This window comes from Mus musculus, chromosome 10 (assembly GCF_000001635.26).
Source record: "Mus musculus strain C57BL/6J chromosome 10, GRCm38.p6 C57BL/6J".
Lineage (NCBI taxonomy): Eukaryota > Metazoa > Chordata > Mammalia > Rodentia > Muridae > Mus > Mus musculus.
Window position 1 is genome coordinate 42,947,704 of NC_000076.6, and position 23,196 is coordinate 42,970,899.

Sequence of the window (23,196 nt, forward strand, 5' to 3'; positions counted from 1 at the left end):
CTTTACAACAAGTGTCCCCAATCTGCAACCTGGACCATCTGTAACCCAGAGTGGCGTGAATTTAGTACAACACGTGGCATACACCATCATATCGCATGTCGAAAGATCAGACACCCCTGCTTCACGACGTCACTGACAAGCTATGCATTAGTGGATTAGCAGCTGTAGCGTGGGTACCTTGGTGGATGCCGCAGCCTGGAATTCTGACCCTTTTCAAGTCCTGGTTTCTCTGTGCTTCTGTTTCCTTCCCCGAGAAATTGAAATCGTTACCTCATAGAATCATACAGGGAAGGTTCAATGGGTTTATATGTGTATTTACCAAGGGTGGAAAGATCAGCAGAGACCCCTTAAAGGAGACATAGCTCTGAAAGGCAGAAAAATGAAATTATTCATTCTTTATAGTTGCAGGAACTCTTCAGTATAAGTATTCCATTGACAGTGTCTCTGCAGGGTGCTAAAAGGAGAAAAATGCAAATTACATATACCTGAGCAAGCCACTCAGAGGGTTGGGTCTCTCTCTGGTCTCTGCTTCCCATTTCTGCTACACCTCCTTTTCTAGAATCTAGTCACACGGCCACTAGCTGCAAGGGAAACTAGGAAAGGTGGTTTTAGTTCCAAGTGGAAATCCTGTTATAAAGAAACGGGGGAAGAGATGTTCTGCAAGCAACTGATGGTCTGCGAAACCCTTCCTTGTTAAGAATGTTTGCATTCTTCATTCCTCCACCCCCAGCCTCACCCCCAGCCCCACCCCCAGCCCCACCCTCAGCCCCAGCCCCTCTCCCAGCCCCACCTGGCACTTCATTCCTATCTAAGTATGACTCTATCCTGCCACAGTACCATGACTCCAATTTTGTGAGTGCATCATTTACATTTGAATCCCTCACAGTCAAGCAAAGGGGAGCTTGTGTCATTTAGCGAGAGCACCAACTATGGACCTCTTTCTTTCCTTCCTTCCTTGCTTGCTTCCTTCCTTCCTTCCTTTCTTTCTCCAGACAGGGTTTCTCTGTGTAGTCCTGGCTGTCCTGGAACTCGCTCTGTAGACCAGGCTGGCCTCGAACTCAGAAATCCTCCTGCCTCTGCCTCCCAAGTGCTGGGATTAAAGGCGTGTGCCACCAAGGCCCCGCTTACGGACCACTTTCTACTGTTACTATTTATCATAAATTATAACATATTGCTCATAAGACATGTTATATTGCTTATATACGTATTTCTAGCTAGTGGTGGGTCAAGAGGCCTGTCAGTTGTCGAACCAAATTGACTTGGCTGACTCCAAAGTCTGGTCTGTCCAAACCGCTTCAGGATCTCTGGTCTGTGCTTGCAGGGTTTCTTGGGGTTCTTTGTGATATGGAAGGGGATGGAGAAGAGTGTGAGGTGGACAGGACTCCAGCCCTGCTGTAACTCTTTATCAAGCATATTTGCATTCCTTGAAACAATCTGCCTAGCTACCAGTCCTTAGAAAGCATGGTGGCTCAGCATGCTGAACTGAGTGGTATAATAGGAGCCTACCTGCCAGCCCGCAGCTCCCTGCTGTTGGGTCCTTCTCGCTCCCCCACCCCCACCCCACCCAGGTCTCTATTCAAACCTTCCCTTTCTCAGAGGACTGCTTGGTGTGCCTCTGAAGTTACATCCCAGGTGAGAACCACTGGCACCCAGAAACTTCTGGCACCCAGAAACTTTCTCTTTAGTGTGTTTGACCCAATTCATAAATTCTGGAAGAAACCTAGAACTGGATTTTCTCCCCATGTACTAACCACAATGGTTTAAAACCACAGAGTCTGGAAAGCTACCCCAGGCTGCAGGCAGGAGGGCGGGGGGGGGGGGGGAGGGGGGGGCGTGCAGAGTTCTCAGCTGCCTTTCCCTCCACTGTGAATCCTTCCCTTCCCGCTGCCCCAGCAGGAGCTGGTGCCTGGGCTGCAGCAGGGCAAGAGATTCCCTGAGGTTTGCTGATGTTCAGGTGAACTTTTGGGAGCGTCTGTTTCTCATCTGAGATACACTCAGCCAGAGCTATGAAAGGTTTCCGACAACAAAGCTTCCTGCGCGTGCTATAGAATTCCCAACCACAGGCATTTTCAAGAGGTAGACGCAAAAGCAAAATACATTGTTGTTACAGCTCAAAAGTTTCCTGTGGGCTGCAGTCGGTTTCGTGGGCTATGGTGTCAGTACCGGAGACAATTCTGCTAGAGAAAGCGTGGGGATGGGGGCCTCATATGAGGGCTGGGATCTGCAGAGGGGAGAAAGGGCTTCTTCATTGTGGGGAGACAGGAGAGGGGGCCGGGATGATGCAGGCGACCAGTGAATGGTTTGGGGGTGTCCATGTCAGGCTGGTGGGGCTTTGGTTATAGTGATTGTAAACCACACATTTCTGAGCCCTTAGGGGATGAGCCGCCCGCTGGTGGTGGGATTTAGGGAACTAAAACTACTGGATATTTATTGAACACCATAGAAGTACACTGCCTAGCTTTGGAGCTAACTCTGACCTTTACAACCTTGTCCTGTTTGATCCTTGCTGCTTTTACTTGTAGACAACTAGAGACTGGGGTGTTCTGGTCTGCAGATGTCCACTGAGTACTTCAGCAGGGCTTTTTCCTCAGCAGGGCTCTTCTCAGGGCTGAGGGTGGAGCTGTGAACAAGGCAGAAGGATCCCATTCCAGAGAGACCTCAGGACGTTACTGTGATTACTGTTGGAGGTGGAAAAGTGTGGCCTGTGTGACGGGGCTGGAAGGGGAGGGGCTGGAAGGGGAGGGGCTGCAGGACAGTGCTGGAAGGGGAGGGGCTGCGGGACAGTGCTGGAAGGGGAGGGGCTGCGGGACAGTGCTGGAAGGGAGGGGCTGGAAGGGGAGGGGCTGCGGGACAGTGCTGGAAGGGGAGGGGCTGCAGGACAGTGTTGGAGGGGAGGGGCTGCGGGACAGTGCTGGAAGGGGAGGGGCTGAGCGACCTCCTCATCCTGGGAGTCAGGAAAGGCTCCAGTGTCCTGAAATGGGATCTACTGAAATGAGATTTGACATTTGAGCGTTTTGAAGGACAGGTGTTTAGAGGCTCCTGGTGGAGATCACATTGCTTCATGGGAAGCAGGTCGGGGCTAACAGTGTCAGTTTCTGGCTGAGAAGGAATGCAGCCCAACCTGGCTTGCTGGCCCCTAGGGACATCTTCTGTCCTGTTGGCAGGTCAGCTTGTCTTGAAGGATTAATAAAAAACAAAACAAATAGACAAAAAAAATCTGATTAGAATCTAAGGAAGGATCAGGGTTTTTCCTCTCTGGTCTCTGTCGCCTCGTAGTATCTTAAAAGCTGGAACTGAAAGAATGTAAAACAACTCGGTTTCAAAACAGATTAGACTGCTTAGACTGTGATGTGGGCTAGCCTGGGCACCTCACACTCTGCATAGCCTTGGACACACACCTGAGGCCTTCAGAAGTGTTACTTATTGTCAGCAGTCTGCACAGCAGTCTGTGCACTGGGTCATGTGGTGCCTGAGGTTGGAGGGAACACACACACACATACACACCACACTCTGGAGAAGTGCACAGCTGTAGGAGGTAGGAATTTCTGACTCCTGACTCATCCTGGCTTACCACTCCCTTGTTCTACTCTCCCACTCTGTTAGCTAAAGTTTCTCCTGAATTATGAATGAGCGAAAGGCAATTATGTGTGTGCTCGTGGGGATGCGTGAGAGGGAAAGAGATTTGCAGATGTGGTCTGAGCACCATGCTTCAGAAGGCGCCAGCGGGATTGCTTTTCAGCACGGAGTCAGTCGGTGGTCTCTTTTTCTGCTAACTGTGAATTCACCTTCAGGAGCAACAAGATTTAATTATGTACCCATTCACCACCGGGTCTCACTTTTCACGGTTTAACAGCCCACGGGGAGCAACATGACCAAGCACAGCTTCCCTAGTGCTGTGGACGGCGAGTGCTTTGCACGCTCCGTCCGCACAGGAGCAAGACTTGTTCAATACATCCAATCTCGTTCATCTGTCATGTCTGCCTGCAGCCCCTTCCTGTATTGGACTGGACCCATCTGTCTTCCTGACACCTTCCTCAGCAGCTGGCTGGAGCGGGGAGCCAGTGGTGTGTTGACTTTTCTCTGTGAGCACACACCTGCACCAGCTTTGCAAACCCACCGCTGGAACGTTCCATTGCCCTTCTCTGGAGCAAATGTACATGCTTTGGACCAGGAGCAACTGCCGAGGTGTGACTTAGCTTACCAGCTGCCCTGCCTAGTGTGACTGAAAGGCCCCTCAGAAACACCCATGAGCCAGTCTGGCTGTTCTTCCACCATCCTGTAAAAGGGGAAATGCCCACAGCTGGTACCAAGTCCCAAGCACAGATAGTACTTGCCTCAGTGCTCCAAGAGTCTTTACAGCCATCACTGAGAACACTCTCCTCAAAGATGACCAGGAGCCCTCTCTTGTGCTGTAGTCAGCGTCTGCTGTTCCTGACCTCGCTCAAAGGGCGGCCTGACCCTGGGCAGGATCTTATCAGTGGGCCGGACTTCCCCTCCTTCCTGCCAAGTATAGGAAATTAGATTTGACCTCCACTCTCATCCCTGCAGAATCATTCTTGGACTAAAGACTTCCCGCCTTTGTAGTCCGGACATCTATTACCACCCTGATTAACAGCCATGCTCCTGTGGGCGGGCCTCGAAGACAGATGTGATTTCTGTGCTTCTTCAGCCCCACGTTGAGTGCAGATGTCTTTAAATGGACTAAAAATCATCTTTCACTAGTGGGCATCCATGTTCCAAAAGCTCCAGTTCCTCAGTGAGATGCCTGGTGCCACACCACCTCATAGGACCCTTCCATGTCCAACAAGGAAAAAAATCAGGGAAAAACAAAGCAAAACTCAAATGAAATCTAGTTCTCAACTAGGACAAGTGCAGACATGAATCTTCCCAGGTCTATCAAGAGCAGGAAGGGGAGCACAGACGAAAACTGTTGTCTTAAGACTTAGGGAAGGTTGACAGGCACCGGCTTCTTAGCTCCTAGAATTTTCCTGTAGGGCAGTTGCTTTTTGTTCAGAATCCTGGCTTTTTTTTTTTTTTTCTAGCCTGGAAGTGGTGGCAAGGATCTCTCACACAAAGCTAGCCTCTTTTACAAAGCATATCGATCCATCTCACAGTCATCAATATCAAGAATATTTATTCTCTGCTCAGCTGTGGAGGGGGTCAATATAATATATGACCCTGGTAATGAGAGGACTTGGGTTGTATTGTTCACCAAACACCTTACACAAGACTAAGACGTGGAAAGAGCTTGATACATGATTGTAAAATAGACATCGGCGGATTCTTAAGGAGTTATATTAAAATATAAATATAAAATATAATATAATATAAAAGGTAGGCAGGTGATTGTACTACAAAGGATGTGGGACACATTCAAGAAGGATAGATAAAGGTCAGGTGGAGAGGTAGGTGATAGCAAGAAGGATGGCCCTGGTGGTCATGAAGGGGTCTGATGGCCCCGGGCTTGCATGCACGTGTGTTCATGTTCTCTCAAGATCTGGATCAAAGGCAAATTGTCTTCTTGCCTCAGGATCCGGATCACAGGTGTGCCCTCCATTCCTGGATTGTACTTCATTCCACATACAGTCAAGTTGACAACTGAGAATAGCCATCGCAAACAGTTTGCCCTGAGGGATGTGCAGGGAGCCTCTTTCACTCTGTAGAGCACCTGTGGTAGGTTGACCAGAAGGCCCAGTGCTTGCCCACTTCAGTACCTATAGCAGCTTCTCCGGCTGGAGAATGTTACCACGATCCAAGACACATTGCAGTCAAAAGACAAGCAGGGGAAGCTCCCAAACTCCTTTCCTTCCATCTAAGAAGGAAAGGTATGGAACCACAGTACAGCTGTTGACTTGGAGGCACAGTGCATAGGCAAGGGGGACTCAGAGGGACCTTGAGTGCTAGAAACGTACAGTCAGAGCTTGGTCTCCGGGACAACTGAGGCAGTGACAGTCCCATGCTAGATAGAAAAGAGCTGAAGCAAGGAGACCCACGGAAAAATCATTGCAGGGTACATTGCAGGCACATTTCTGACTTCCCCCATTCTTAGTAGCAAGTACTTGACAACAAGCAACTGAAGGGGGAGGGGACACAGTTTCAGCTCACGGTTTGGGGTGACCACCCCTCATGACAAGGTGGTTGTGGAAGCAGAAGTTGCCTGAACTGGGGCAGTGAAGCTTGATCAGTGCCAGCTGTGCCAGAAAGCAGAGAGAGGAGACCATGTGCTTACCTGGTTGTCTTGGTTACAGAGTCTTTGTGTGATAAAACACCATGACCACACGCAGCATAGGGAGGAAAGGGCTTCATTCATCTCACAGCTTGTATCCCACCATCCAGAAAAATCATAGCAGGAGCTCAAGGCATGACTGGCTTGTTCCCGATGGCTTGCTCTACTTGCTTGCTGGATTTCTTTCTTCCATTCTTCTTGCCTTTCTTTTTCCTTCTTTCCTTCTTTCCTTCTTTCCTTCTTTTCTTCTTTCCTTCTTTCCTTCTTTCCTTCTTTCCTTCTTTCCTTCTTTCCTTCTTTCCTTCCTTCCTTCCTTCCTTCCTTCCTTCCTTCCTCCCTCCCTCCCTGTTTTCTTTCCTTCCTTCCCCTTTCTTTCTCTCTCTTTCATTTTCTTTTTTCCTCTCACATAATACATCCTGACTGCTATTTCCCTCCCTCCTCTCCTCCCAGTCCCTCTTCTACACCTCCCCTCTCCCCCAAATCCACTGCCCCTCTGTTTCTCTTCAGAAGAGAGCAGCCTCCCAGTGATATCAGCCGAACAGGGCATAACAAGTTACAATAAGAATAGGCACAAGTCCTTATATCAAGGCTAGATGGAGCAACTCAGTAGGAAGAAAAGGGTCCCAAAAGCAGGCAAGAGAGTCAGAGAAACCCTGACTCCCACAAGAACACCAAGCAACCATAACACATATCATAACTAGCCCAGATCCATGCAAGCTCCCTGATTATTGCTTCAGTCTCTGTGAGTCCCCATGAGCCCTGCCTGCTTAGTTGATTGGGTGAGTTGTGTTCTTGTTCCTTGACCTCTCTGGTTCCTACAATCCTTCCTTCCCTTCTTCTGAGGGATTCCCTGAGGTCAGCCTAATGTTTCAGCCTAATGCTTTCTTTTAGCACCCACAACTATCAGCCCGGGGGTTGCAGTGCCCACAGTGAGCTGGATGGGCCCTCCCACACCAACCATCAGTCAAGACAATGTAGCACAGGCTTGCCCACAGGCCAGTTGGGTGGGCTCATTATCTCAGTTGAGGTTCCTTCTTTCAGAATGATTCTAGCATTGACTGAATTCACATAACACTAGCCAGCACACTAACCTTCTCCCCCAGTACCTCATCCAGTCTGAGACCCCATCCTCTGCGGTGGCACTGCCCACATTCAGGCTGGGTCATCCCTGAGGTGTGTCTCCTGGGTGATTCTAAGTCTAGTCACACTGACAGTACAAATTAGCTATACCATTAGTGGTATGCCTTTACCAAAGAGTCGGCAAGCATGGCGGGGGTGGGGGGGGGTGGAGGGAGGGCAAACAGGAAAGACAACCCCCTAAGGACTCCTATGAACCAAGGGCTGAGGACAAGGGACAGGTAGTGAAGTAACACCTTCTTCTTCTAATAGCAGGTACAGACAGACCAGACATGAACAAACCCCACCCCACCCCACCCCACCCCACCCTGGTGCTGCTGGAGGTATAAATGAAAGATTAGCCATTGTGCAAAGTCCAAAAGTGAAGACCCACCTCTGTTCTGCCACATTGCCATCTCCAGAGGACATAGGGAGGGCCCAGTATTGCTTGGCCCCACAGGCTACAGAGGCCCATTTTGCTTACCACTCAGCTCACCAGCCCCAGGCACCAATAGCTGTCTATAGCAGACCCTGGTCCACAAACACGAAACGGAACCGAACGTTAGCTAGAATTTTGAACCAGAATTTCAGTTTGTCAAGGATGAGAGCTCTCCCAAGCCTTCTTCCATGGGCAGCAGAGCACAGAGAGGCTGTTGCCCTTTGCGCCTCACTGACCAGCCACTCAAAGCATCTACCTGTCTCAGGGACACATGCGGTGGACTTCAGAGCACTAAGGACTCCATCTGGGAAAGCTAAGGGCTTGGGGGTGACCCAGTAGGCAGCACCAGACGGGCACTGAGTTTCACTGGCTCATGGTCCCCCTCCTCTGCTCACTCCCTCCAGCCCCGAGCCCCTCTCCGGAGGTGCAGGATACCAGGCGACCAAGCAGCAGAAACCCTTCTACCTGGACCGTGGAGGACGTGGTCCGGTTTGTGAAAGATGCTGATCCCGAGGCTCTGGGACCTCATGTGGAGCTCTTCAGAAAGCACGTATGAAAGTAATGGGTCTGAAGGGCGGGCCAGGGAAAGAGAGGCATGGACCGAGGGAGGAGATCGGGATCCTCCAGACGCTGTCACTCTAGACTAAGCTCTAGCAGTGCCCTTAAGTGAGTCAGAGATGGGAGAGACAGAGGCAACCATAGGCCTGGCAGAGGAGAGCCACTGACAGATTTGTGTTTTTAAGGAATATGTTTCTCTTCTGTTCTCTCTCTTGGGCTTTGCCTGATTTTTTGCTAATCCATTCATCCATCATCCATCTATCTGTCCATTCACCCACCCATGCATCATCTATCCACCCATTCACCTACCAGTCTGTCCATCCATCCATCTCTCCATCCATCCATCCATTATCCACTCATTAACTCATCCATCTGTCCAATCCATGCATCCATGCATGCATGCATCCATCTATCCATCCATCCAACCATCCATTTACCCACCAATCCACCCATCTCTCATCTGTCCTTATCCATGTATCTGTCCACCTGTTCATCAATCATCCATCTGTCCATCCATCTACTCACCCACCCATCTACCCATCCATCCATCCACCCACCCACCCACCTGTGCATTCAACAGTCATCTATAGAACCCTGCAATATGCCAGGCAAACTGTGATCCTGTGCTCTTACTGCTTAGACCAGTGGCTTTCAATCTTCCTAATGCTACAACCGCTTAATACAGTCCCTCATGTTGTGGTAACCCCCAATTATAAAATTATTTTTGTTGCTACTTTATAACTAATATTGCTACTGTTATGAATCATGATGTAAATATCTGTGTTTTCCGATGGTGACCCCTGAGAAAGGATCAATCGACCACAAAGGGGTCGAGACCCACAAGTTCGAAACCACTGGCTTAGAGGGTTAAATGAGAAAATGCACATTAATACGTTACATGAGGCCTCACTCATATACAGAGCCTTCACATCAATGTTATAATCACGTAGGCGCTTTTGAAATATACAAAGATAGTAAGTGGGGCAAACGGTAAGAATTACTGTTACCTGCCCAGCTTACGATATTAATTCTGGATTGGTAGTATAACGAATTGCTACAAATCCAGGGTCTTTAGACAAGAGACATCTCTTATCTCTATTTCTGTGGGTCTGGAGCCTGCCTGGATCTCAGGCGTTGGCAGGGATAAATTCGTGTCTAGGTGTTCTAGGGACAATCTGCTTGCCTGCCTTTCTCAGCTTCACGACCCTCTTTAAAGCCAGGATCATCGACCCTGGTCCTCCTCAGGCTGACCTGTCTGTGGCTCTCTCTGTCTTTACCTGGATAGATGACATATACATGAGATAGTAGGAATGCAGGCGAAACTGTCTGCTTCAATCAAACAAGGGCAGGAATCTGAAAGGTGCAAGGTAGCAACTGAGTTTCCGGAGGGGCTGGGAAGACGAGGGCCTCGTAGTTGCTTGCTTTGTTTCCAAGAGCTTTCCCAGAACAAGTAGTATGCGCGCTCTAATCTACTCACCTGTCCTTAAAGTGCCCCTGGAGCACCCGCGGGGCACCCACGGGGCCATAACTACCGTTTGGCTGCTCTGACTGTCCTTTGGCTTTCCCTTCTCTCCAGGAGATTGATGGCAATGCCTTGTTGTTGCTGAGGAGCGACATGATCATGAAGTACCTGGGACTGAAGCTGGGACCCGCACTGAAACTCTGCTATCACATTGACAAGCTAAAGCAAGCTAAATTCTAAAGAGTTGGAAACAAAGCCCCACATCTCCAGGTTACTTCTGCCAGACCAGCATCCGGCCAACATCATGAGTAGACTGTCCTCTTAAACGTCGCAGCCACAACGACTGTGTCTTCTTATAGAACGTGTGCATCCTTGCCTTTTCTAATATTCCTAGTGGCCCCTTTCAGACACTCAACCGTGTGCTAGACTTGTCAGAAAAATCACAAAAAGGCTATTACAGTGTTCCTGACGTGCTGGTCACTCTTTACGGGTGCTATTTGTGCCGCGACAGAGTGGATAACTGAATGCTGTCACACAAGGAGAGCCCTGGAGGGGGCTCACAAAGTCCCTGCAGGGGCTGTGGGGACGCCCCCAGTGGCGGTGGCAACTGCTCCCTGTTCTTGGGACCGATCAGCATGAGTTTCCCTGGACTCAGCCCTGGAAGTTGTCTTCTGATGACCACCTCGCCTTGCACTATCTGGAAAACTTGAATTTTTGTTGCTGTTTTTTTGTCCGTTTGTTTGTTTTTGTTTTTGTTTTCCGCTCTCGAAGAGAAAAGGGAAAGGATGTTTTGGAGCCCTAGCTACTGAAGTCCTTCCTTGCTCCACTAGAGGGCAGACTGCTAACGAGGTTTCGGGATGCACAGACTGCGTGGCCGGGGTAGGGTTTTTATAAGCAAGACCTCGCTTGCACAGGGACAGGGAATGAAGTCCACATTGAGCACCCCAGATTGCCACTTGGGAAGAAATCAGGCTCTGTCAGGCGGGGTCCAGCTCATATCCATTACTTACTGACTTACTCGGTACAAATTCCGAAGCAGCCATCTGCCTAAACAAAGACTGGTGTCCCTTCTCTCCCAGAGTCTCACTGAGGCTCTGATATGACGGCATGCTGAAGAATCTTGGTGACATTTAGCTATGGGTATTTCTTGAAAAAAAGGCGGGGGGCGGGAACTGTCTCGACAAAGTTTGAAATAGGACATACTGATTTCTAGTTTCATGGCTGCGTTCTTAGCTGTGTGTCTGTGGCTAATTTTTCTAGTCTTCAACAAATACGCAGACGTGTTTTTATTGGGTTTAATTCAATTTACAAATAGGTTTTTACTCTTCACTGTGAAGTAATGGGAAAAAATTGATTTTCTACCCTTTGCAGCTGTGTCCAGAGAGGGGGGTGGAGCCAGGGTTTCCTAGGCAGAAGGGTGACCTCTTTACTGCCTATTCTTTATGGAATCCCTCCCCCTTTGTTTATTCTCGATGAATAGAGAACTCATGGGCACAGCCTTTTCCTTAAAGGCACATCTGGGGAAGGTGAGGGTCAAGGATAACCTAGGGTCTCCCTTGACAATAGTATGAATTTTAGAAAGGCACCTTCCCTCAGGCTGCAGTCTGAGCAAGATCTCAGCTGGCAAGTGTAGCCAGACGTCCTGGACTGTAACAAGATAAATGCGGTCTCTCAGATGGATCTACCTATTGTACCAATCAGGTAGAATTTAGGTAAAGAGCACAGGACATACTCCATGCTGTGCTATAAGGGCCCACTTTGATGTTCCCTGTTTGTGGGAGTGTGACATGACCCTGCAAGATCTTTGTTACATATACACGGGTGGTTGGACTTAAGTAAGACAGAGAAGGAGAAAATTGTCCCAGAGCTTCCCACTGAATGGAACTTGATCAGGCTGTGGATGAGCCGGATGTCTGTTATTGCTAGCATGAGGCAGAAATGACCTTGAATTAGACCTTGGAGAGACTCTTTAAGATGATAAAGCAATGAGCGGACTCTGCCTAGAAGAAGATTTTTAACTCTGGGTGCTCGCTGCTGCTCTGAAGTTAGATCCTTGTCTCAGAAAGCATCAGGCAGTTCCCACATACAGAACTGCTTGTGTGAAAGCTTTGAGATTAGACCGGTCACTTCACACAAACGTTTGCCCTTCCCTGGAGGTTCACGGTGCCTCTTCCAGGGACACGGGCTCCTTAGTGAGTGGTGGTATTAAGCTTGCCAAATGTCCTGCCTAAACTTACCCATGTCTCACTGGTGCCCCAAGTTAAAACAAGGCCAAACAAGTCAGGGGAGGCCTCTAATAATTTTTGAAGGAGAGCTAGAACCCAGTTCAAGTCTGTGGAGGAACGGAGCTGTGTCCCCAGACATGATGTCTTATTTCACACGAAGCCTTAAATTAGCTCAATTGTAGAATTCCAGATATTTAAGGTTTGGCCAAACAAAACAAAATAAAACAAAACACCAAGAAGCAATCTCATTAGTCTTGGAATGAGGGGCTGCCACATCACAGAAGGCCCAGCGGAACCAATTCTTCTTGCCTGTTTTTTCATAGAATCTAATTAGTTGACCAAATCAGCATTGCAATACTGCAAGTATAATTAATTTTCATCCCTCTCAAAAATCTTGTCAAACAGCGCAGCTAAATAGCTTCTCAAATGTAAAACATGCAAGGCCACTTCCTCTAAACAGACCTTCCAGGGTCAGACCGTAAGGGTTACCCTGGCCCAGATGAGCAGGACTTGAACTCACACCTGATAGTTCACAGGCTTGCTCTTCCAGCTGCACAGCATTGCTTCAGCTTGGAGTGGATAATGATCACATTTTGCATAATTCCAAATTAAAGAGTGTGGGTGCTCATGTTCCAAACATTTCCAATTACATTTGTCTGTTAAACACTTGGGGGAGGGAGGTTTCAAGAGAGTTCTGTTGCCTAAAGCATTTTAAATGTTTTATGAAACACATTATTCCCTTTGTGAAGATTTTAGATAAAAGATGTGGCCTGTGTGTATGAGTCTGTGTGTGTATTTGTGTATCTCTCTCTGTGTGTCTGTCTGTGCCTCTGTGTGTGTATGTGTCTGTTTATGGGGCTGGAGAGATGACTCAGCAGTTAAGAGCACTGACTGCCCTTCCGAAGGTCCTGAGTTCAAATCCCAGCAACCACACCGTGACTCACAACCCTCTGTAATGGGATCCTATGCCCTCTTCTGGTGTGTTTGAAAACAGCCTACAGTGTGTTTGAAAACAGCTACAGTGTACCCAAATATAATAAATAAATCTTAAGGAAAAAAAAAAAGAGTCGCCACTTTCTGAAACCAGATCACTATGTTTATAAAAAAAAAAAAAAAGGATGTCTCTGTGTGTGTCTGTATGTCTTTCTGTGCCTGTCTATAAACCTGTGTGTGTATATTTGTGTCTGTCTGTGTGTGTGTGTCTATGCATCTCCAGATACTGGAGTTGAAAAATCTAAGAAGTGGTTGTGAGGATAGCAGCTATTGCATGTTCTCAAATATCTTTCCAGCTTTGTAGTGCAGAGGCGCGGCATGGTCTGGTGCGGCATGGTCTGTTACGTGTAGGCATTTCCTCTTATTGTAGCAGGGCCTGTTCTGTGCACAGCTAGATGACCAGAACAGTCCTGGTGCCTAGACTTGTTCCTCTGAATCAGCTGAGTGGAAATGTCAGGACCTGAGGACCTGGATGCCGCAGGAAAGGCCTTACTGGAGAGGCCTCGGCCAGGAACAACTGCCTAAGCGTTTCACTTATGTCTGCCAGGGAGGACATGGGCCTGTTATTTCTCTTCCACAGGATTGCCAATTTTTTCCCCTTTCAGAAATAAAAGAGCAGAGAGAACGCCTCAGCAAAACCTGTGCTCAGAATTGATAACTTGGGAAGAGATGCTGGGCTGAGGGTTTGAGAATCAAACCAGATGAACAAAATTATACACTTCTTAGGAAAACCGTACAATACCGTTTGTGCCCACCGCCCCTGCCCATGACAGCCAGAACCTGATGATGCCACAGAATAATTCTTTAAATTAAAATGGGTTTAAAATTAAATGTATATTCTTTTAGAAGGGTTTGTTGAATCTCTGAAGAAAACTAGAAACACCCAATGTTCTGTTGAACACAGTCATCATTAGAAAGTCTTGAAGGACCTTCTGATCTCTCCCTGAGAACTATTCTAGAGAGAGGATACCTGGAGAGCTATCCCAGTGCATAAGTAACGGGATATGCACTCAAAAGATAACCTACCCCACTTTCCCCAGTGGAGGCAGGCTCGAACTGTTTAGATCATGGATAAAGACATGTTTTGGTTTTTTGCTTTTGTTTTTTACATAAACACACTCAGAGCTGAGTCCCTGCTCTGCTTGTGTGTTGCCACATGATTTTGCTCTGTTCCATGAGAGGTCCAGACTGGGAGCCCCTGGGGGAATCCAGCAGATGTCCAGATGTCCAGAGGCACCAACGGTCCTGCGTCCTTCCATATTGCCAAGTTAGCACCAGCTGCCCGGGAGCCCACTCTGGGCTCTGCAGAGCTAGGGATGCTGGAGCCGCAGCCCCTTTGTGTCTCTCCCTCCAAGGCTTAGTTAGCCTCATCCCACAGGATTCCTTCACGGACAATTGGAAGCTGGGTTTTTGGAAATCTAGTATTTACTTGAAAGAGGATCACTCTTATTTACTGCCACCAGTTAAAGATTAGGGCAACATGTCTGCTAACAATTTGCTTTGTGTAATTTTGTTTTAATGCTAATAAGCAACAGCTGGGACACTTCCTGTGGTAACTTCCTCTGTGGCTACAGTACAGTCAGCACACAAGACTGCACCAAGTGCTGCACTTACGAGCACACACTGGTCTGGAGACGCTGTGCTACGCAGCCAGCTGTACATTTCCCTAAGCTGTGCCCCTGGCCAACCTGCTAGACTTCCTACCTGAGACCTTGGGCTTCTTGGCACACTTACCAAGACACCGTTTCCCAGGCCAGCTGCCATTGGGACCAGGAGTTGATACTGTGACACAGGATGGCAGAACAGGAAGATGACAAAGAAGAAGAGGGCGGAGAACTGGCTTGGCAGTGACAGAATGGCGATTCTTGATAGTGTGGGGACAGCAGCATCTTTCTCTCTAAACATATCCATGAACCACTCAGGCTTGCTCTGTCACCTACTTGACCACATGGCCCGCGCCACGGCGCTGAGGCAGAAAAGTAGTCTACCAGTGGGTCCGGCACGGGAACGAACCAACAACATGCTTCTTCAAACCATGAAATGAGACATGGCGTCATTTTCCTGCAGCCGTGAACTATCAAAGGCTACTTTCACCACAAAAGGAAGCAGCCTAAAATCGTGTGATGTCTCTGCCTCCCCACCCAGGGTTGGACCGCCTTCCCTACAGTCTAGCGAAGCTCTCTGCTTGGCTTCTTCCCATCATAGGGAGTTCCCTCCCTGAGCAGCTGGCTTATCTCTCTGTTGCACAACTCTGGTTGTGAAAAAGTTTACTTCTCAGGGAGTCACAGATGTCCGTGAATCAGATACAAATATTCAAGGTGAAGTAAATTCTGAAATTTTTGTCTGTTTAATAGAGTTTATCCATGCAGTAGCCAAATCTACACCACAAACAGACATTGGCTAGTTGATCTCAACACTCGGCTCCCTGTCTTTGTGGTAGAAGAGTAGACACATATAAGAGTTGTGCCCAGAGGCTGCAGTTAGGTTTCCATTGCTACAATAAACACCATGGAAGAGCAATGTTATGGGTTGAATATGCTTGGCCTATTGGACGTGACACCATTAGGAGGTGTGGCCTTGTTTGAGTGGGTGTGGCTTTGTTGGAGGAAGAGTAGGGGTGGGTTTTGTGGTCCTATGCCCAAGTTCTACCCAGTTAGGAAAAGACAGACCCCCCCCCCTCCTAGCCTATAAAAGATAGTCCTCTCCTGGCTGCCTTCAGATCTAGACATAGAACTCTCGGCTCCTCCAGCACCATGTCTGCCTGCACACTGCCATGTTTCCTGCCATGATGATAATGGATTGAACTTCTTAAACTGTAAGCCAAACCCCAATTAAATGTTTTCTTTTATAAGAGTAGCCTTGGTCACGGTGTCTTTTCACAGCAGTGAAACCCTAACAAAGGCAAGCAACTTGGGGAAGATAAGCATTTGGATTGGTTTTGCTTTTCATCTGCCACATCACAGTTCATCACCAAGGGAAGTCAGGGTGGGAACTCAAACTGGGCAGGAATGTGGAGGCGGGAGCCAATAAAGAGGAAATGCTGTTTACTGGCTTGCTTTTGCTGGCTTACTCAGCCTGCTTTCTCATATAGCCATAGGACCACCTGCCCAGGGATGGCACCACCTACAATGGGATGGGCAATCACTGAATTTACAGCAATCACTGAAAAGATGCACTACACACTTGCCTTCAGGCCAAATTGTTGTTGAGACAGAGTCTCACTATGTAGCCCTAGCTATCCTGAAACTCACTATGTAGACCAGGCTGGTCTGGAATTCACAGAGATCCTGCCTCTGACTACTGAGTGCTGGGATTAAAGGCATTCGCTACCATGCCCAGCTATTAATTGATTGATTGATTAATTAATTAATTAAGTTCATGTGTATAGATGTTTTGTCTGTCCACAAGAAGAAGGCTTCAAATCCCATAGGACTATAGTTATAGATGGTTGTGAGCCACCATATGGGTGCTGGGGTTGAGCTCAGGAGCTCTGCAAGAGCACCCTGAACTCTCAACTGCTGAGCGTCTCTCTGACCCCTCTCCAGGCCAATCTTATGGAAGCATTTTCTCAGCTGAGGGTCCTCCTTCCTAAATGACTCTAGCTCGAGTCAAATTGACATAAAACTCGTGGTTTTGTTTGAATAAGATTGCCCCCCTCCTCCCGCCCTGTAGGCTTATATATTTGAATGCTTGGTCATCAGAGAGTGGCACTGTTTGAAAGGACTAGGAGGTATGGCCTTGTTAAAGTAGATGTGACCTTGCTGAACACCCAAACTAAAGCTGGGCATGATAGCACGCCTTTAACCCAGCACTCAGGAGGCAGAAGCAGGAGGGTCTGTATGAGTTCAAGCCCAGGCTGGTCTACAGAGTGTGTTCTAGGACAGCCAAGGCTACACAGAGAAACCCTGTCTCAAAACAACAACAACAAACAACAACAACAACAACCCAAAGCTAGGCATCCTGTCTCAGCCTCTTCCTGCTGCTTGCCAACCTGGGTGTAGAACTATTAGCTCTTTCTCCAGCACCATGTCTGCCTGGATGCTACCATGCTTCTTGCCATGAAGATAATGGACTGAACCTCTGAAACTGTAAGCCAGCCCCAATTAAATGTTGTCCTTTATAAAAATTGCCATGGTCATCATGTCTCTTCACAACAATAGAATGGTGACTAAGACAACTCACCAGCAAGGACACCAAACATGTCATAGTCTTCAAACACCATGAGAAGATTAATGAAAAAAAAATCTGTCATCTCATCAAAATGCTCTGTTCATGTAAGCAGAGAAGTTGTTCATGCTTAGGTGGTCACGTGCTACATTAACTATGAAAAAGACACTCAGAGATGGTGAGGCCCTGTATCTGTGATGCAGGAACTGAAGATGCTTTATTTTGATTAAAAACAAACAAATAAATAAGTCTATAATTTATAATAGGAAAGGAAACAGTCTACTGGAGCTTTTTGAAGGAGCAATGCATCCTACCAGCAAGGCACCTTGTTGAGTTGTAAAGTTCCATGTCTTCACTCATGTTAGTCTGACTCTTGTGTGTTTCCTTACTTGGTAAGAGAGTTTGAGCAGTAACGGTTGTTGATTCGCTTGTTGATACAACATCCTTTTCCTCATGATGCCTCTTCAAAAAGAATGCCAGATTCCTTCGGGGCCGAGTTCTCCATCCTCGCACTGATGGGGAATACCCGACACACTGGAAGTAGGTAGAAGATAACTCCACCTATCCCTTTCTGATCTTCACTCACCTCCTCCCTGGAGAACAGTTCCAGAATAATAAGGGCTCCCCTACTTCTCTAACTCCTGGCCCATCCACACGCATGTAAGTAGTTACTGGGGAACCTTAAGAGTAAAATCATGTGACTGGATTTTTTGCAAAATCAAAAAACTCGAGTGTTTCGCCTTCAAAGAAATCACTTGAAAAGCCTAGGCACATGTTCCAAGGATGCTGCATTGCTCAGAATATTTTTTAGTACATTCCTTTGGAGCTGGTCCTTAAAAAAGACAGGCCACATTCTTTCCAAGCATTGCTGAAGCCTGTTATTGTCCCTCACAGCAATGCAAAGCCACTGGGGCAGTGTCTGATGGTGCAGGAGGGACCAAAGCGAGGTCTGAAGTTCCGTGACTTCTCTCACGTTAGCCTGACTCTTTCTCGTGTGTTTCCTTACTTGGTAAGAGAGTTTGAACAACAACAGTTGTTGATTTGCTTGTTGAAATGACATCCTTTTCTTTATGTTTTTATTTTCCAATTGTTGGACTCGGGTAGAAGCGGAGAAAACTCACCTCAGAGACCCAAGCTAAAAAATGAAAGCTTTTCTGTGAGCGCAGAGAGTAACCAGTTTGGGGTCTGAATAAACTTCATCTCTGAAGGAAGATTATACAACATGTTTATAGGATGGGGACATAAAGTGGGGAGGAGCAGGGCGGGCTACTGCATCGACCAATCATACTTTGACACAAGGGGTTAAGCAAAAAAGTTAACATTGGTGACTGGGTTTTATCCGGATCACCTGGTTTCAGGAACCATGAGTCAGCTTTTGCAGACAGGTCCCCTCCTGGACGCTAGAGTTTAGGATGATAAGGGGACAAAGGAATGGGCAAGCTGCACGAAGTCCATTAAGCCAAGACAGGCAGCACATTCATGACTTGTGTGCCTCGGTTGAGATAATGGGAGAGAGGCATCTTCCCTCTTTCCCTCTGGTTAGCAGACAAACGTGAGACATCTGAAGATGCAGGACAGGAGTTGGGTCCCTGAACTAAGTTTTGTTCCTACCAGCAAGATAGAACTTGTTCCTGAGATGGCTGGACTCAAGAAACCGTCTGCTAACACAATTTGTAGTAGGAATTCTGAAATTTTTGTGTCTTAAAAACAAAACAAAACAGAAATATTATAAGAATATGTTTTGGGGGCTGAAGAGATGGCTCAGTGGTTTAAGAGCACTGACTGCTCTTCTGAAGGTCTGGAGTTCAAATCCCAGCAACCACATGGTGGCTCACAACCATGTGTAACGAGATCTGACACCCTCTTCTGGAGTGTCTGAAGACAGCTACAGTGTACTTATATATAATAAATAAATCTTTAAAAGAAAAAAATGAATATGTTTTTGTTTTAATCCCAGATGTGGGATTAAAGCTTCAAAGCAGGTGAGCGTGACTTGCCTCGTGCTCTAGCAGAGGCATGGTTTTGTCAGCTGCAGATAGTTCCTGCAATTGTGTGGCATTTGGAATTCTGTGAAACTTTCAGAGGGTGTATAAATGCTAGAGAGCGGGGATAGGTGGGACTGTGGTTGTTGGTTTTTGGGGGTGGGGGTGGAGTGTCTTAGTTAGAATTTTTCAGCTGTGAGCAGATACTATGACCGAGACAACTCTTATAAGGACAACATTTTATTGGGGCTGGCTTACAGGTTCAGAGGGTCAGTCCATTATCATCATGGGGGTGTGGGGGAGGGGTCATGGCAGCCTCCCGACAGGCATGGTGCAGGAGGAGCTGAGAGTTCTACATCTTCATCTGAAGAACTGCTAGCAGAATACTGGCTTCCAGGCAGCTAGGATGAGGGTCTTAAAGCTCACACCCACAGTGACACACCTACTCCAATAGTGTCACTCCCTGGGCTAAGCATATATAAACCATCACTGGAGGTGTTGGTGGTAGTTGCAGTTTGTTAGTAGTCTTGCCCAAAAAGAGTCAGGGATCTCTCTCTGTCTCTCTGTCTCTCTGTCTCTCTGTCTCTCTGTCTCTGTCTCTGTCTCTCTCTCTCCTATCTAGTGATAGAGGGTGAAACAGTGGTAAGAGTGGGGGATAAAGGGTGGAGGAGGAAAGCACCACACAGTGGCTCTGAGGTACGATGTTGAGACGTGCGCAGTGCTAAATAGAGGGCTATGGTGATACATTTCCTGGCCTTTCCCAGCACAATCCCTATCCCAGAAATCCTTCTGACATAGGTGACTGTCCTGTCTTCAATGCTGACTGGACAAGAGATCTCCCAGAATGCTCTTGGACATTAGTGTACTTCCAGAAGATGGTAGGAAGTGGTCTGCTCGAGAGAAGCAAGTCATCGAGGTCATTGGCACTCGACCTTTCAGACTGAATGGGAAGGGGAGAGGCTGCTAAGTCCTTCCGATGAAGTTGTAGAACTCTCAGCTAGTCCGATGAGCACTGCCCTTCTGAGGCCCGGAGCAGCCAATGAGTCGTGAGGTCTTTCCAGGAGCCAAATTTCTTTCTTTCCAGGAACTAAATATCATTCTGTTAAAGTATGAGAGAGTTTGGTGGACTTAGATTTCTTTATTGTCCATTCTTTCTCAGCCACAATATTTAATTTTCTGTTATTGTTTAATCTTATTTTTGATTTCTTAGGAATTAAGAGAAAAAAAAGACAGCTCCTCTTCAAGAAAATGTAAAATATCAGTTACATTATAAAGTAAATATTTTTCCTGTATAGATATCGGTTAGTTAGATTATTGCTCTCCATTCCGAACAGAGAAATAATTATTAATATAAAGGTTTCATACTTTAACTGCATTTGTGAATAAATTTACTTTTAAATTCTCTATATGTGCAAGAAAATTAAATAAATTGATTCAATACAATCTTTTCATCATAATTATCTTCTATTTTTTCCTTTTCACCAGCAGGGACAATCTTTTGTTAATTAAGTGCTATTGTAACATCACAAAGCTTCAGAAGGCCATAAGGTGTGTTTTACTACAGCACCAGGATGAGGCTGTCATTGTGTGACAAGCCTCTTAAAGAACAATGGGGGAGCTAGGCACTGGGAAACCAGACTGCCTGAGCCTGCGGTGGGGTTGATGCTGATTGAAACATTATGGCTTTTGTTTTGTAAACTGACAGGTTCATTTGCAGATTCTTCAAACTCAGCCTTTGTTAATCTCCTCTTTATTCTGCTTCATTCCCGCAGCCTACTTGGGAAACTGTGATCTCACCCTACCTGGGAGATGGCTGCTGCTCCCTTCCCTTGCTGCCTCTTCCTTCCTTTGCTGAACTGCAGGAAGCAGACATAAACCAAGGACACACTAAGTCCACCTCCCATCTCAGTGAGGAGCTAGCTGGTGTTCCCAGCCCTCTCTGTTATGAAACATAATGAGGCGAGGGGTTACCTGAGGGGACCTTACCAAGGTGTCCCTCTGAGAAGTTATGCCAAGCAACAGATCTGGTATCAAGGGGTCTAATTAGGGGGAAGGGAGGAAGCGAGTTGAATGGACAGACATGTAGACGTGCTCCCTATATGGTCTTCCATCCTGATTAAGGACTTAAGAAGAGAGAGAGAGAGAGAGAGAGGGAGAGAGAGAGAGAGAGAGAGAGTTAGAGAGAGTTGAGGGGTTGGGGACTTGAGAAAACATTGAGCCAGTGCATCATTTGTTTGTGTGGGGCATGGGTGTGAGCAAGACCTGGAGAACGTACTGCAGAATTAATCTAAAGCAATAGTGTTTTCTCTTCTTTTGGACCCAGTGGGATCCTGGGACATTGCTGTAACCCCAAGTATTCTTTGAAAACGCTTGTGAGGAAGAGTGGAGCTTCGTGCTTGGAAGTGGGGTCGCTTGGGTGCTAATTTACAAAAACAAAACAACAACAAAACCAAAAAAACCTTATGGATGTAATTTTGCAGGATAAGCAGCCGTGAGTACCTTTCCTTAGAATACTGAACAGTGTTTGCATCAGAGAGAGAGCCCTAAAGCCTGTCTCTCACCTAGGGCAAGGGCTTCACCTTAATTTCTGCTCGGTGCAAGCATGATGAAATCAGTGCATCCCAGTACTGGTGCAATCCTCCCACCTCACCGTGCTCCTATGTAATTGTGTCACATAATAGGAAATTGTAATAGGCAATTTGGTTGTGTAATTCAGTTTGCAAAGCATGCAAACATGAGATAACTGGGTTATATGCAAATGGGCATTACACTAAGGTGCAGGAAACAAAGGGGAAAGATGCTGTGTCCAAACTTAGAGACAGCTTGGGCTCTCCCCTCCTGGGCCTCAAGGTGGGGAGTTTATTAAAGTTATTTATCCCTGACTTTCCTGTCATCACATGGGATTCGTGCAGACACACTATCTCAGTGTGAGCACTCTTGTGTCCTTACTGCATGCGCCTGCCAGTTTCTCGTTAGTGGAAAGCAGGCTGCAGGCGTGGTACGCTCTTTGCTTCTTAAGGATATATTATTCATCTTCGTGGTGGACAGTGTTTTAATGTAAAGGCCATGGTCTATAAGATTTGATTTTCCAAAGCTTTTTTTATATACTGTTTGTAACCCTTTCTTCTGGGCCTACGAGTTCATTATTTAGAAATCTAATTTTATGTTTTAATGCACTTTTAAACAGTACATTATATTTAGATGTATACAGTGTGATAGAATACTACTGGCCCTGATTATTTTAATAGTATGAGGGTATGTTTTGTTTGTTTGTTTGTTTGTTTTAGGTGTGTGATTTTTATTTTTAACGAGTTACAGTTCTTAGTGCCGCGTGCCACCAAGTTGGGAGGAGGAACCAGGTATAAGGTTTAAATTTGGCTATGATTAAAGTTTCTAAATTTAAGATTTCAAGCTGATGCAGCTTTATTTCTGTTCGTGCTACAATAACTAACAGCTCATGGACGCTGGGGCTGGGTAGCCTTTATGTAATCCACTCTCTAGTCCCTGCTGATGGGGGTGGGGGGTGGTGGTGGTGGTGTGAGCATCTCATCAGCTGGGCTCCAGGCAGCCACTACACAGGCTCACATGCGCTTACCAAAGGATTCCAGGCCCTCTGGGGAATGTCTTTGCCTCCCTGGAGCCCAAAACCACTTCTAAACTCACATTGACCCCTCCCCCAAGCCGAGGTGCATATTGGGTGGGTAGCCTTTTCTCCTGTATCCATAATGTCCCACTTCCAGGTGGCCTCCTTCACCGGCCTGCAGATCTCTTCTGCAAGCTTGCTCCCTCCATCAGATAGCCAGGCTCTGAAAAGCAGCTCACGTTCTTACTACAGACGTAGAAATGGGATTATTTTTCCTACCAACGGGCAATGGGCAGAAGATTCCCAGCACGAATACTGTAGTTTATACGTCAAGTTTGAACCTGAATTTGACCATCCAAACACCTAAAATCATTCAGGCCTAAAACGGAATGAGCCAGCTCCACGGCCTGAACCAGAGCAGTAATATATAGAGTGGATGATTTGA

At 47.0% G+C, this 23,196-nt stretch overlaps 1 protein-coding gene across 13 annotated transcripts in view; it reads left to right on the forward strand.

Moving 5' to 3' along the window:
• Positions 1 to 13,079, forward strand: part of Scml4 (Scm polycomb group protein like 4) — a 102,706-nt gene extending 89,627 nt beyond the window's left edge. For 10 of the 13 annotated variants that reach the window (XR_003948693.1, XR_003948691.1, XR_003948692.1 and 7 more), the window contains 2 exons: positions 8,186 to 8,331; positions 9,916 to 12,657. Coding sequence is in view for 10 of the 13 variants with exons in the window: in XM_006512752.4 (XP_006512815.1) it covers positions 8,186 to 8,331; positions 9,916 to 10,041 (272 nt within the window). In the remaining 3 variants the exon portion in view is untranslated. Of the gene's footprint in view, positions 1 to 8,185; positions 8,332 to 9,915 lie in introns of all 13 variants that reach the window. The other 3 variants (NM_172938.3, NM_001359264.1, NM_001359265.1) reach the window with 1 other exon arrangement.
• The last annotated feature ends 10,117 nt before the right edge of the window (positions 13,080 to 23,196 follow it).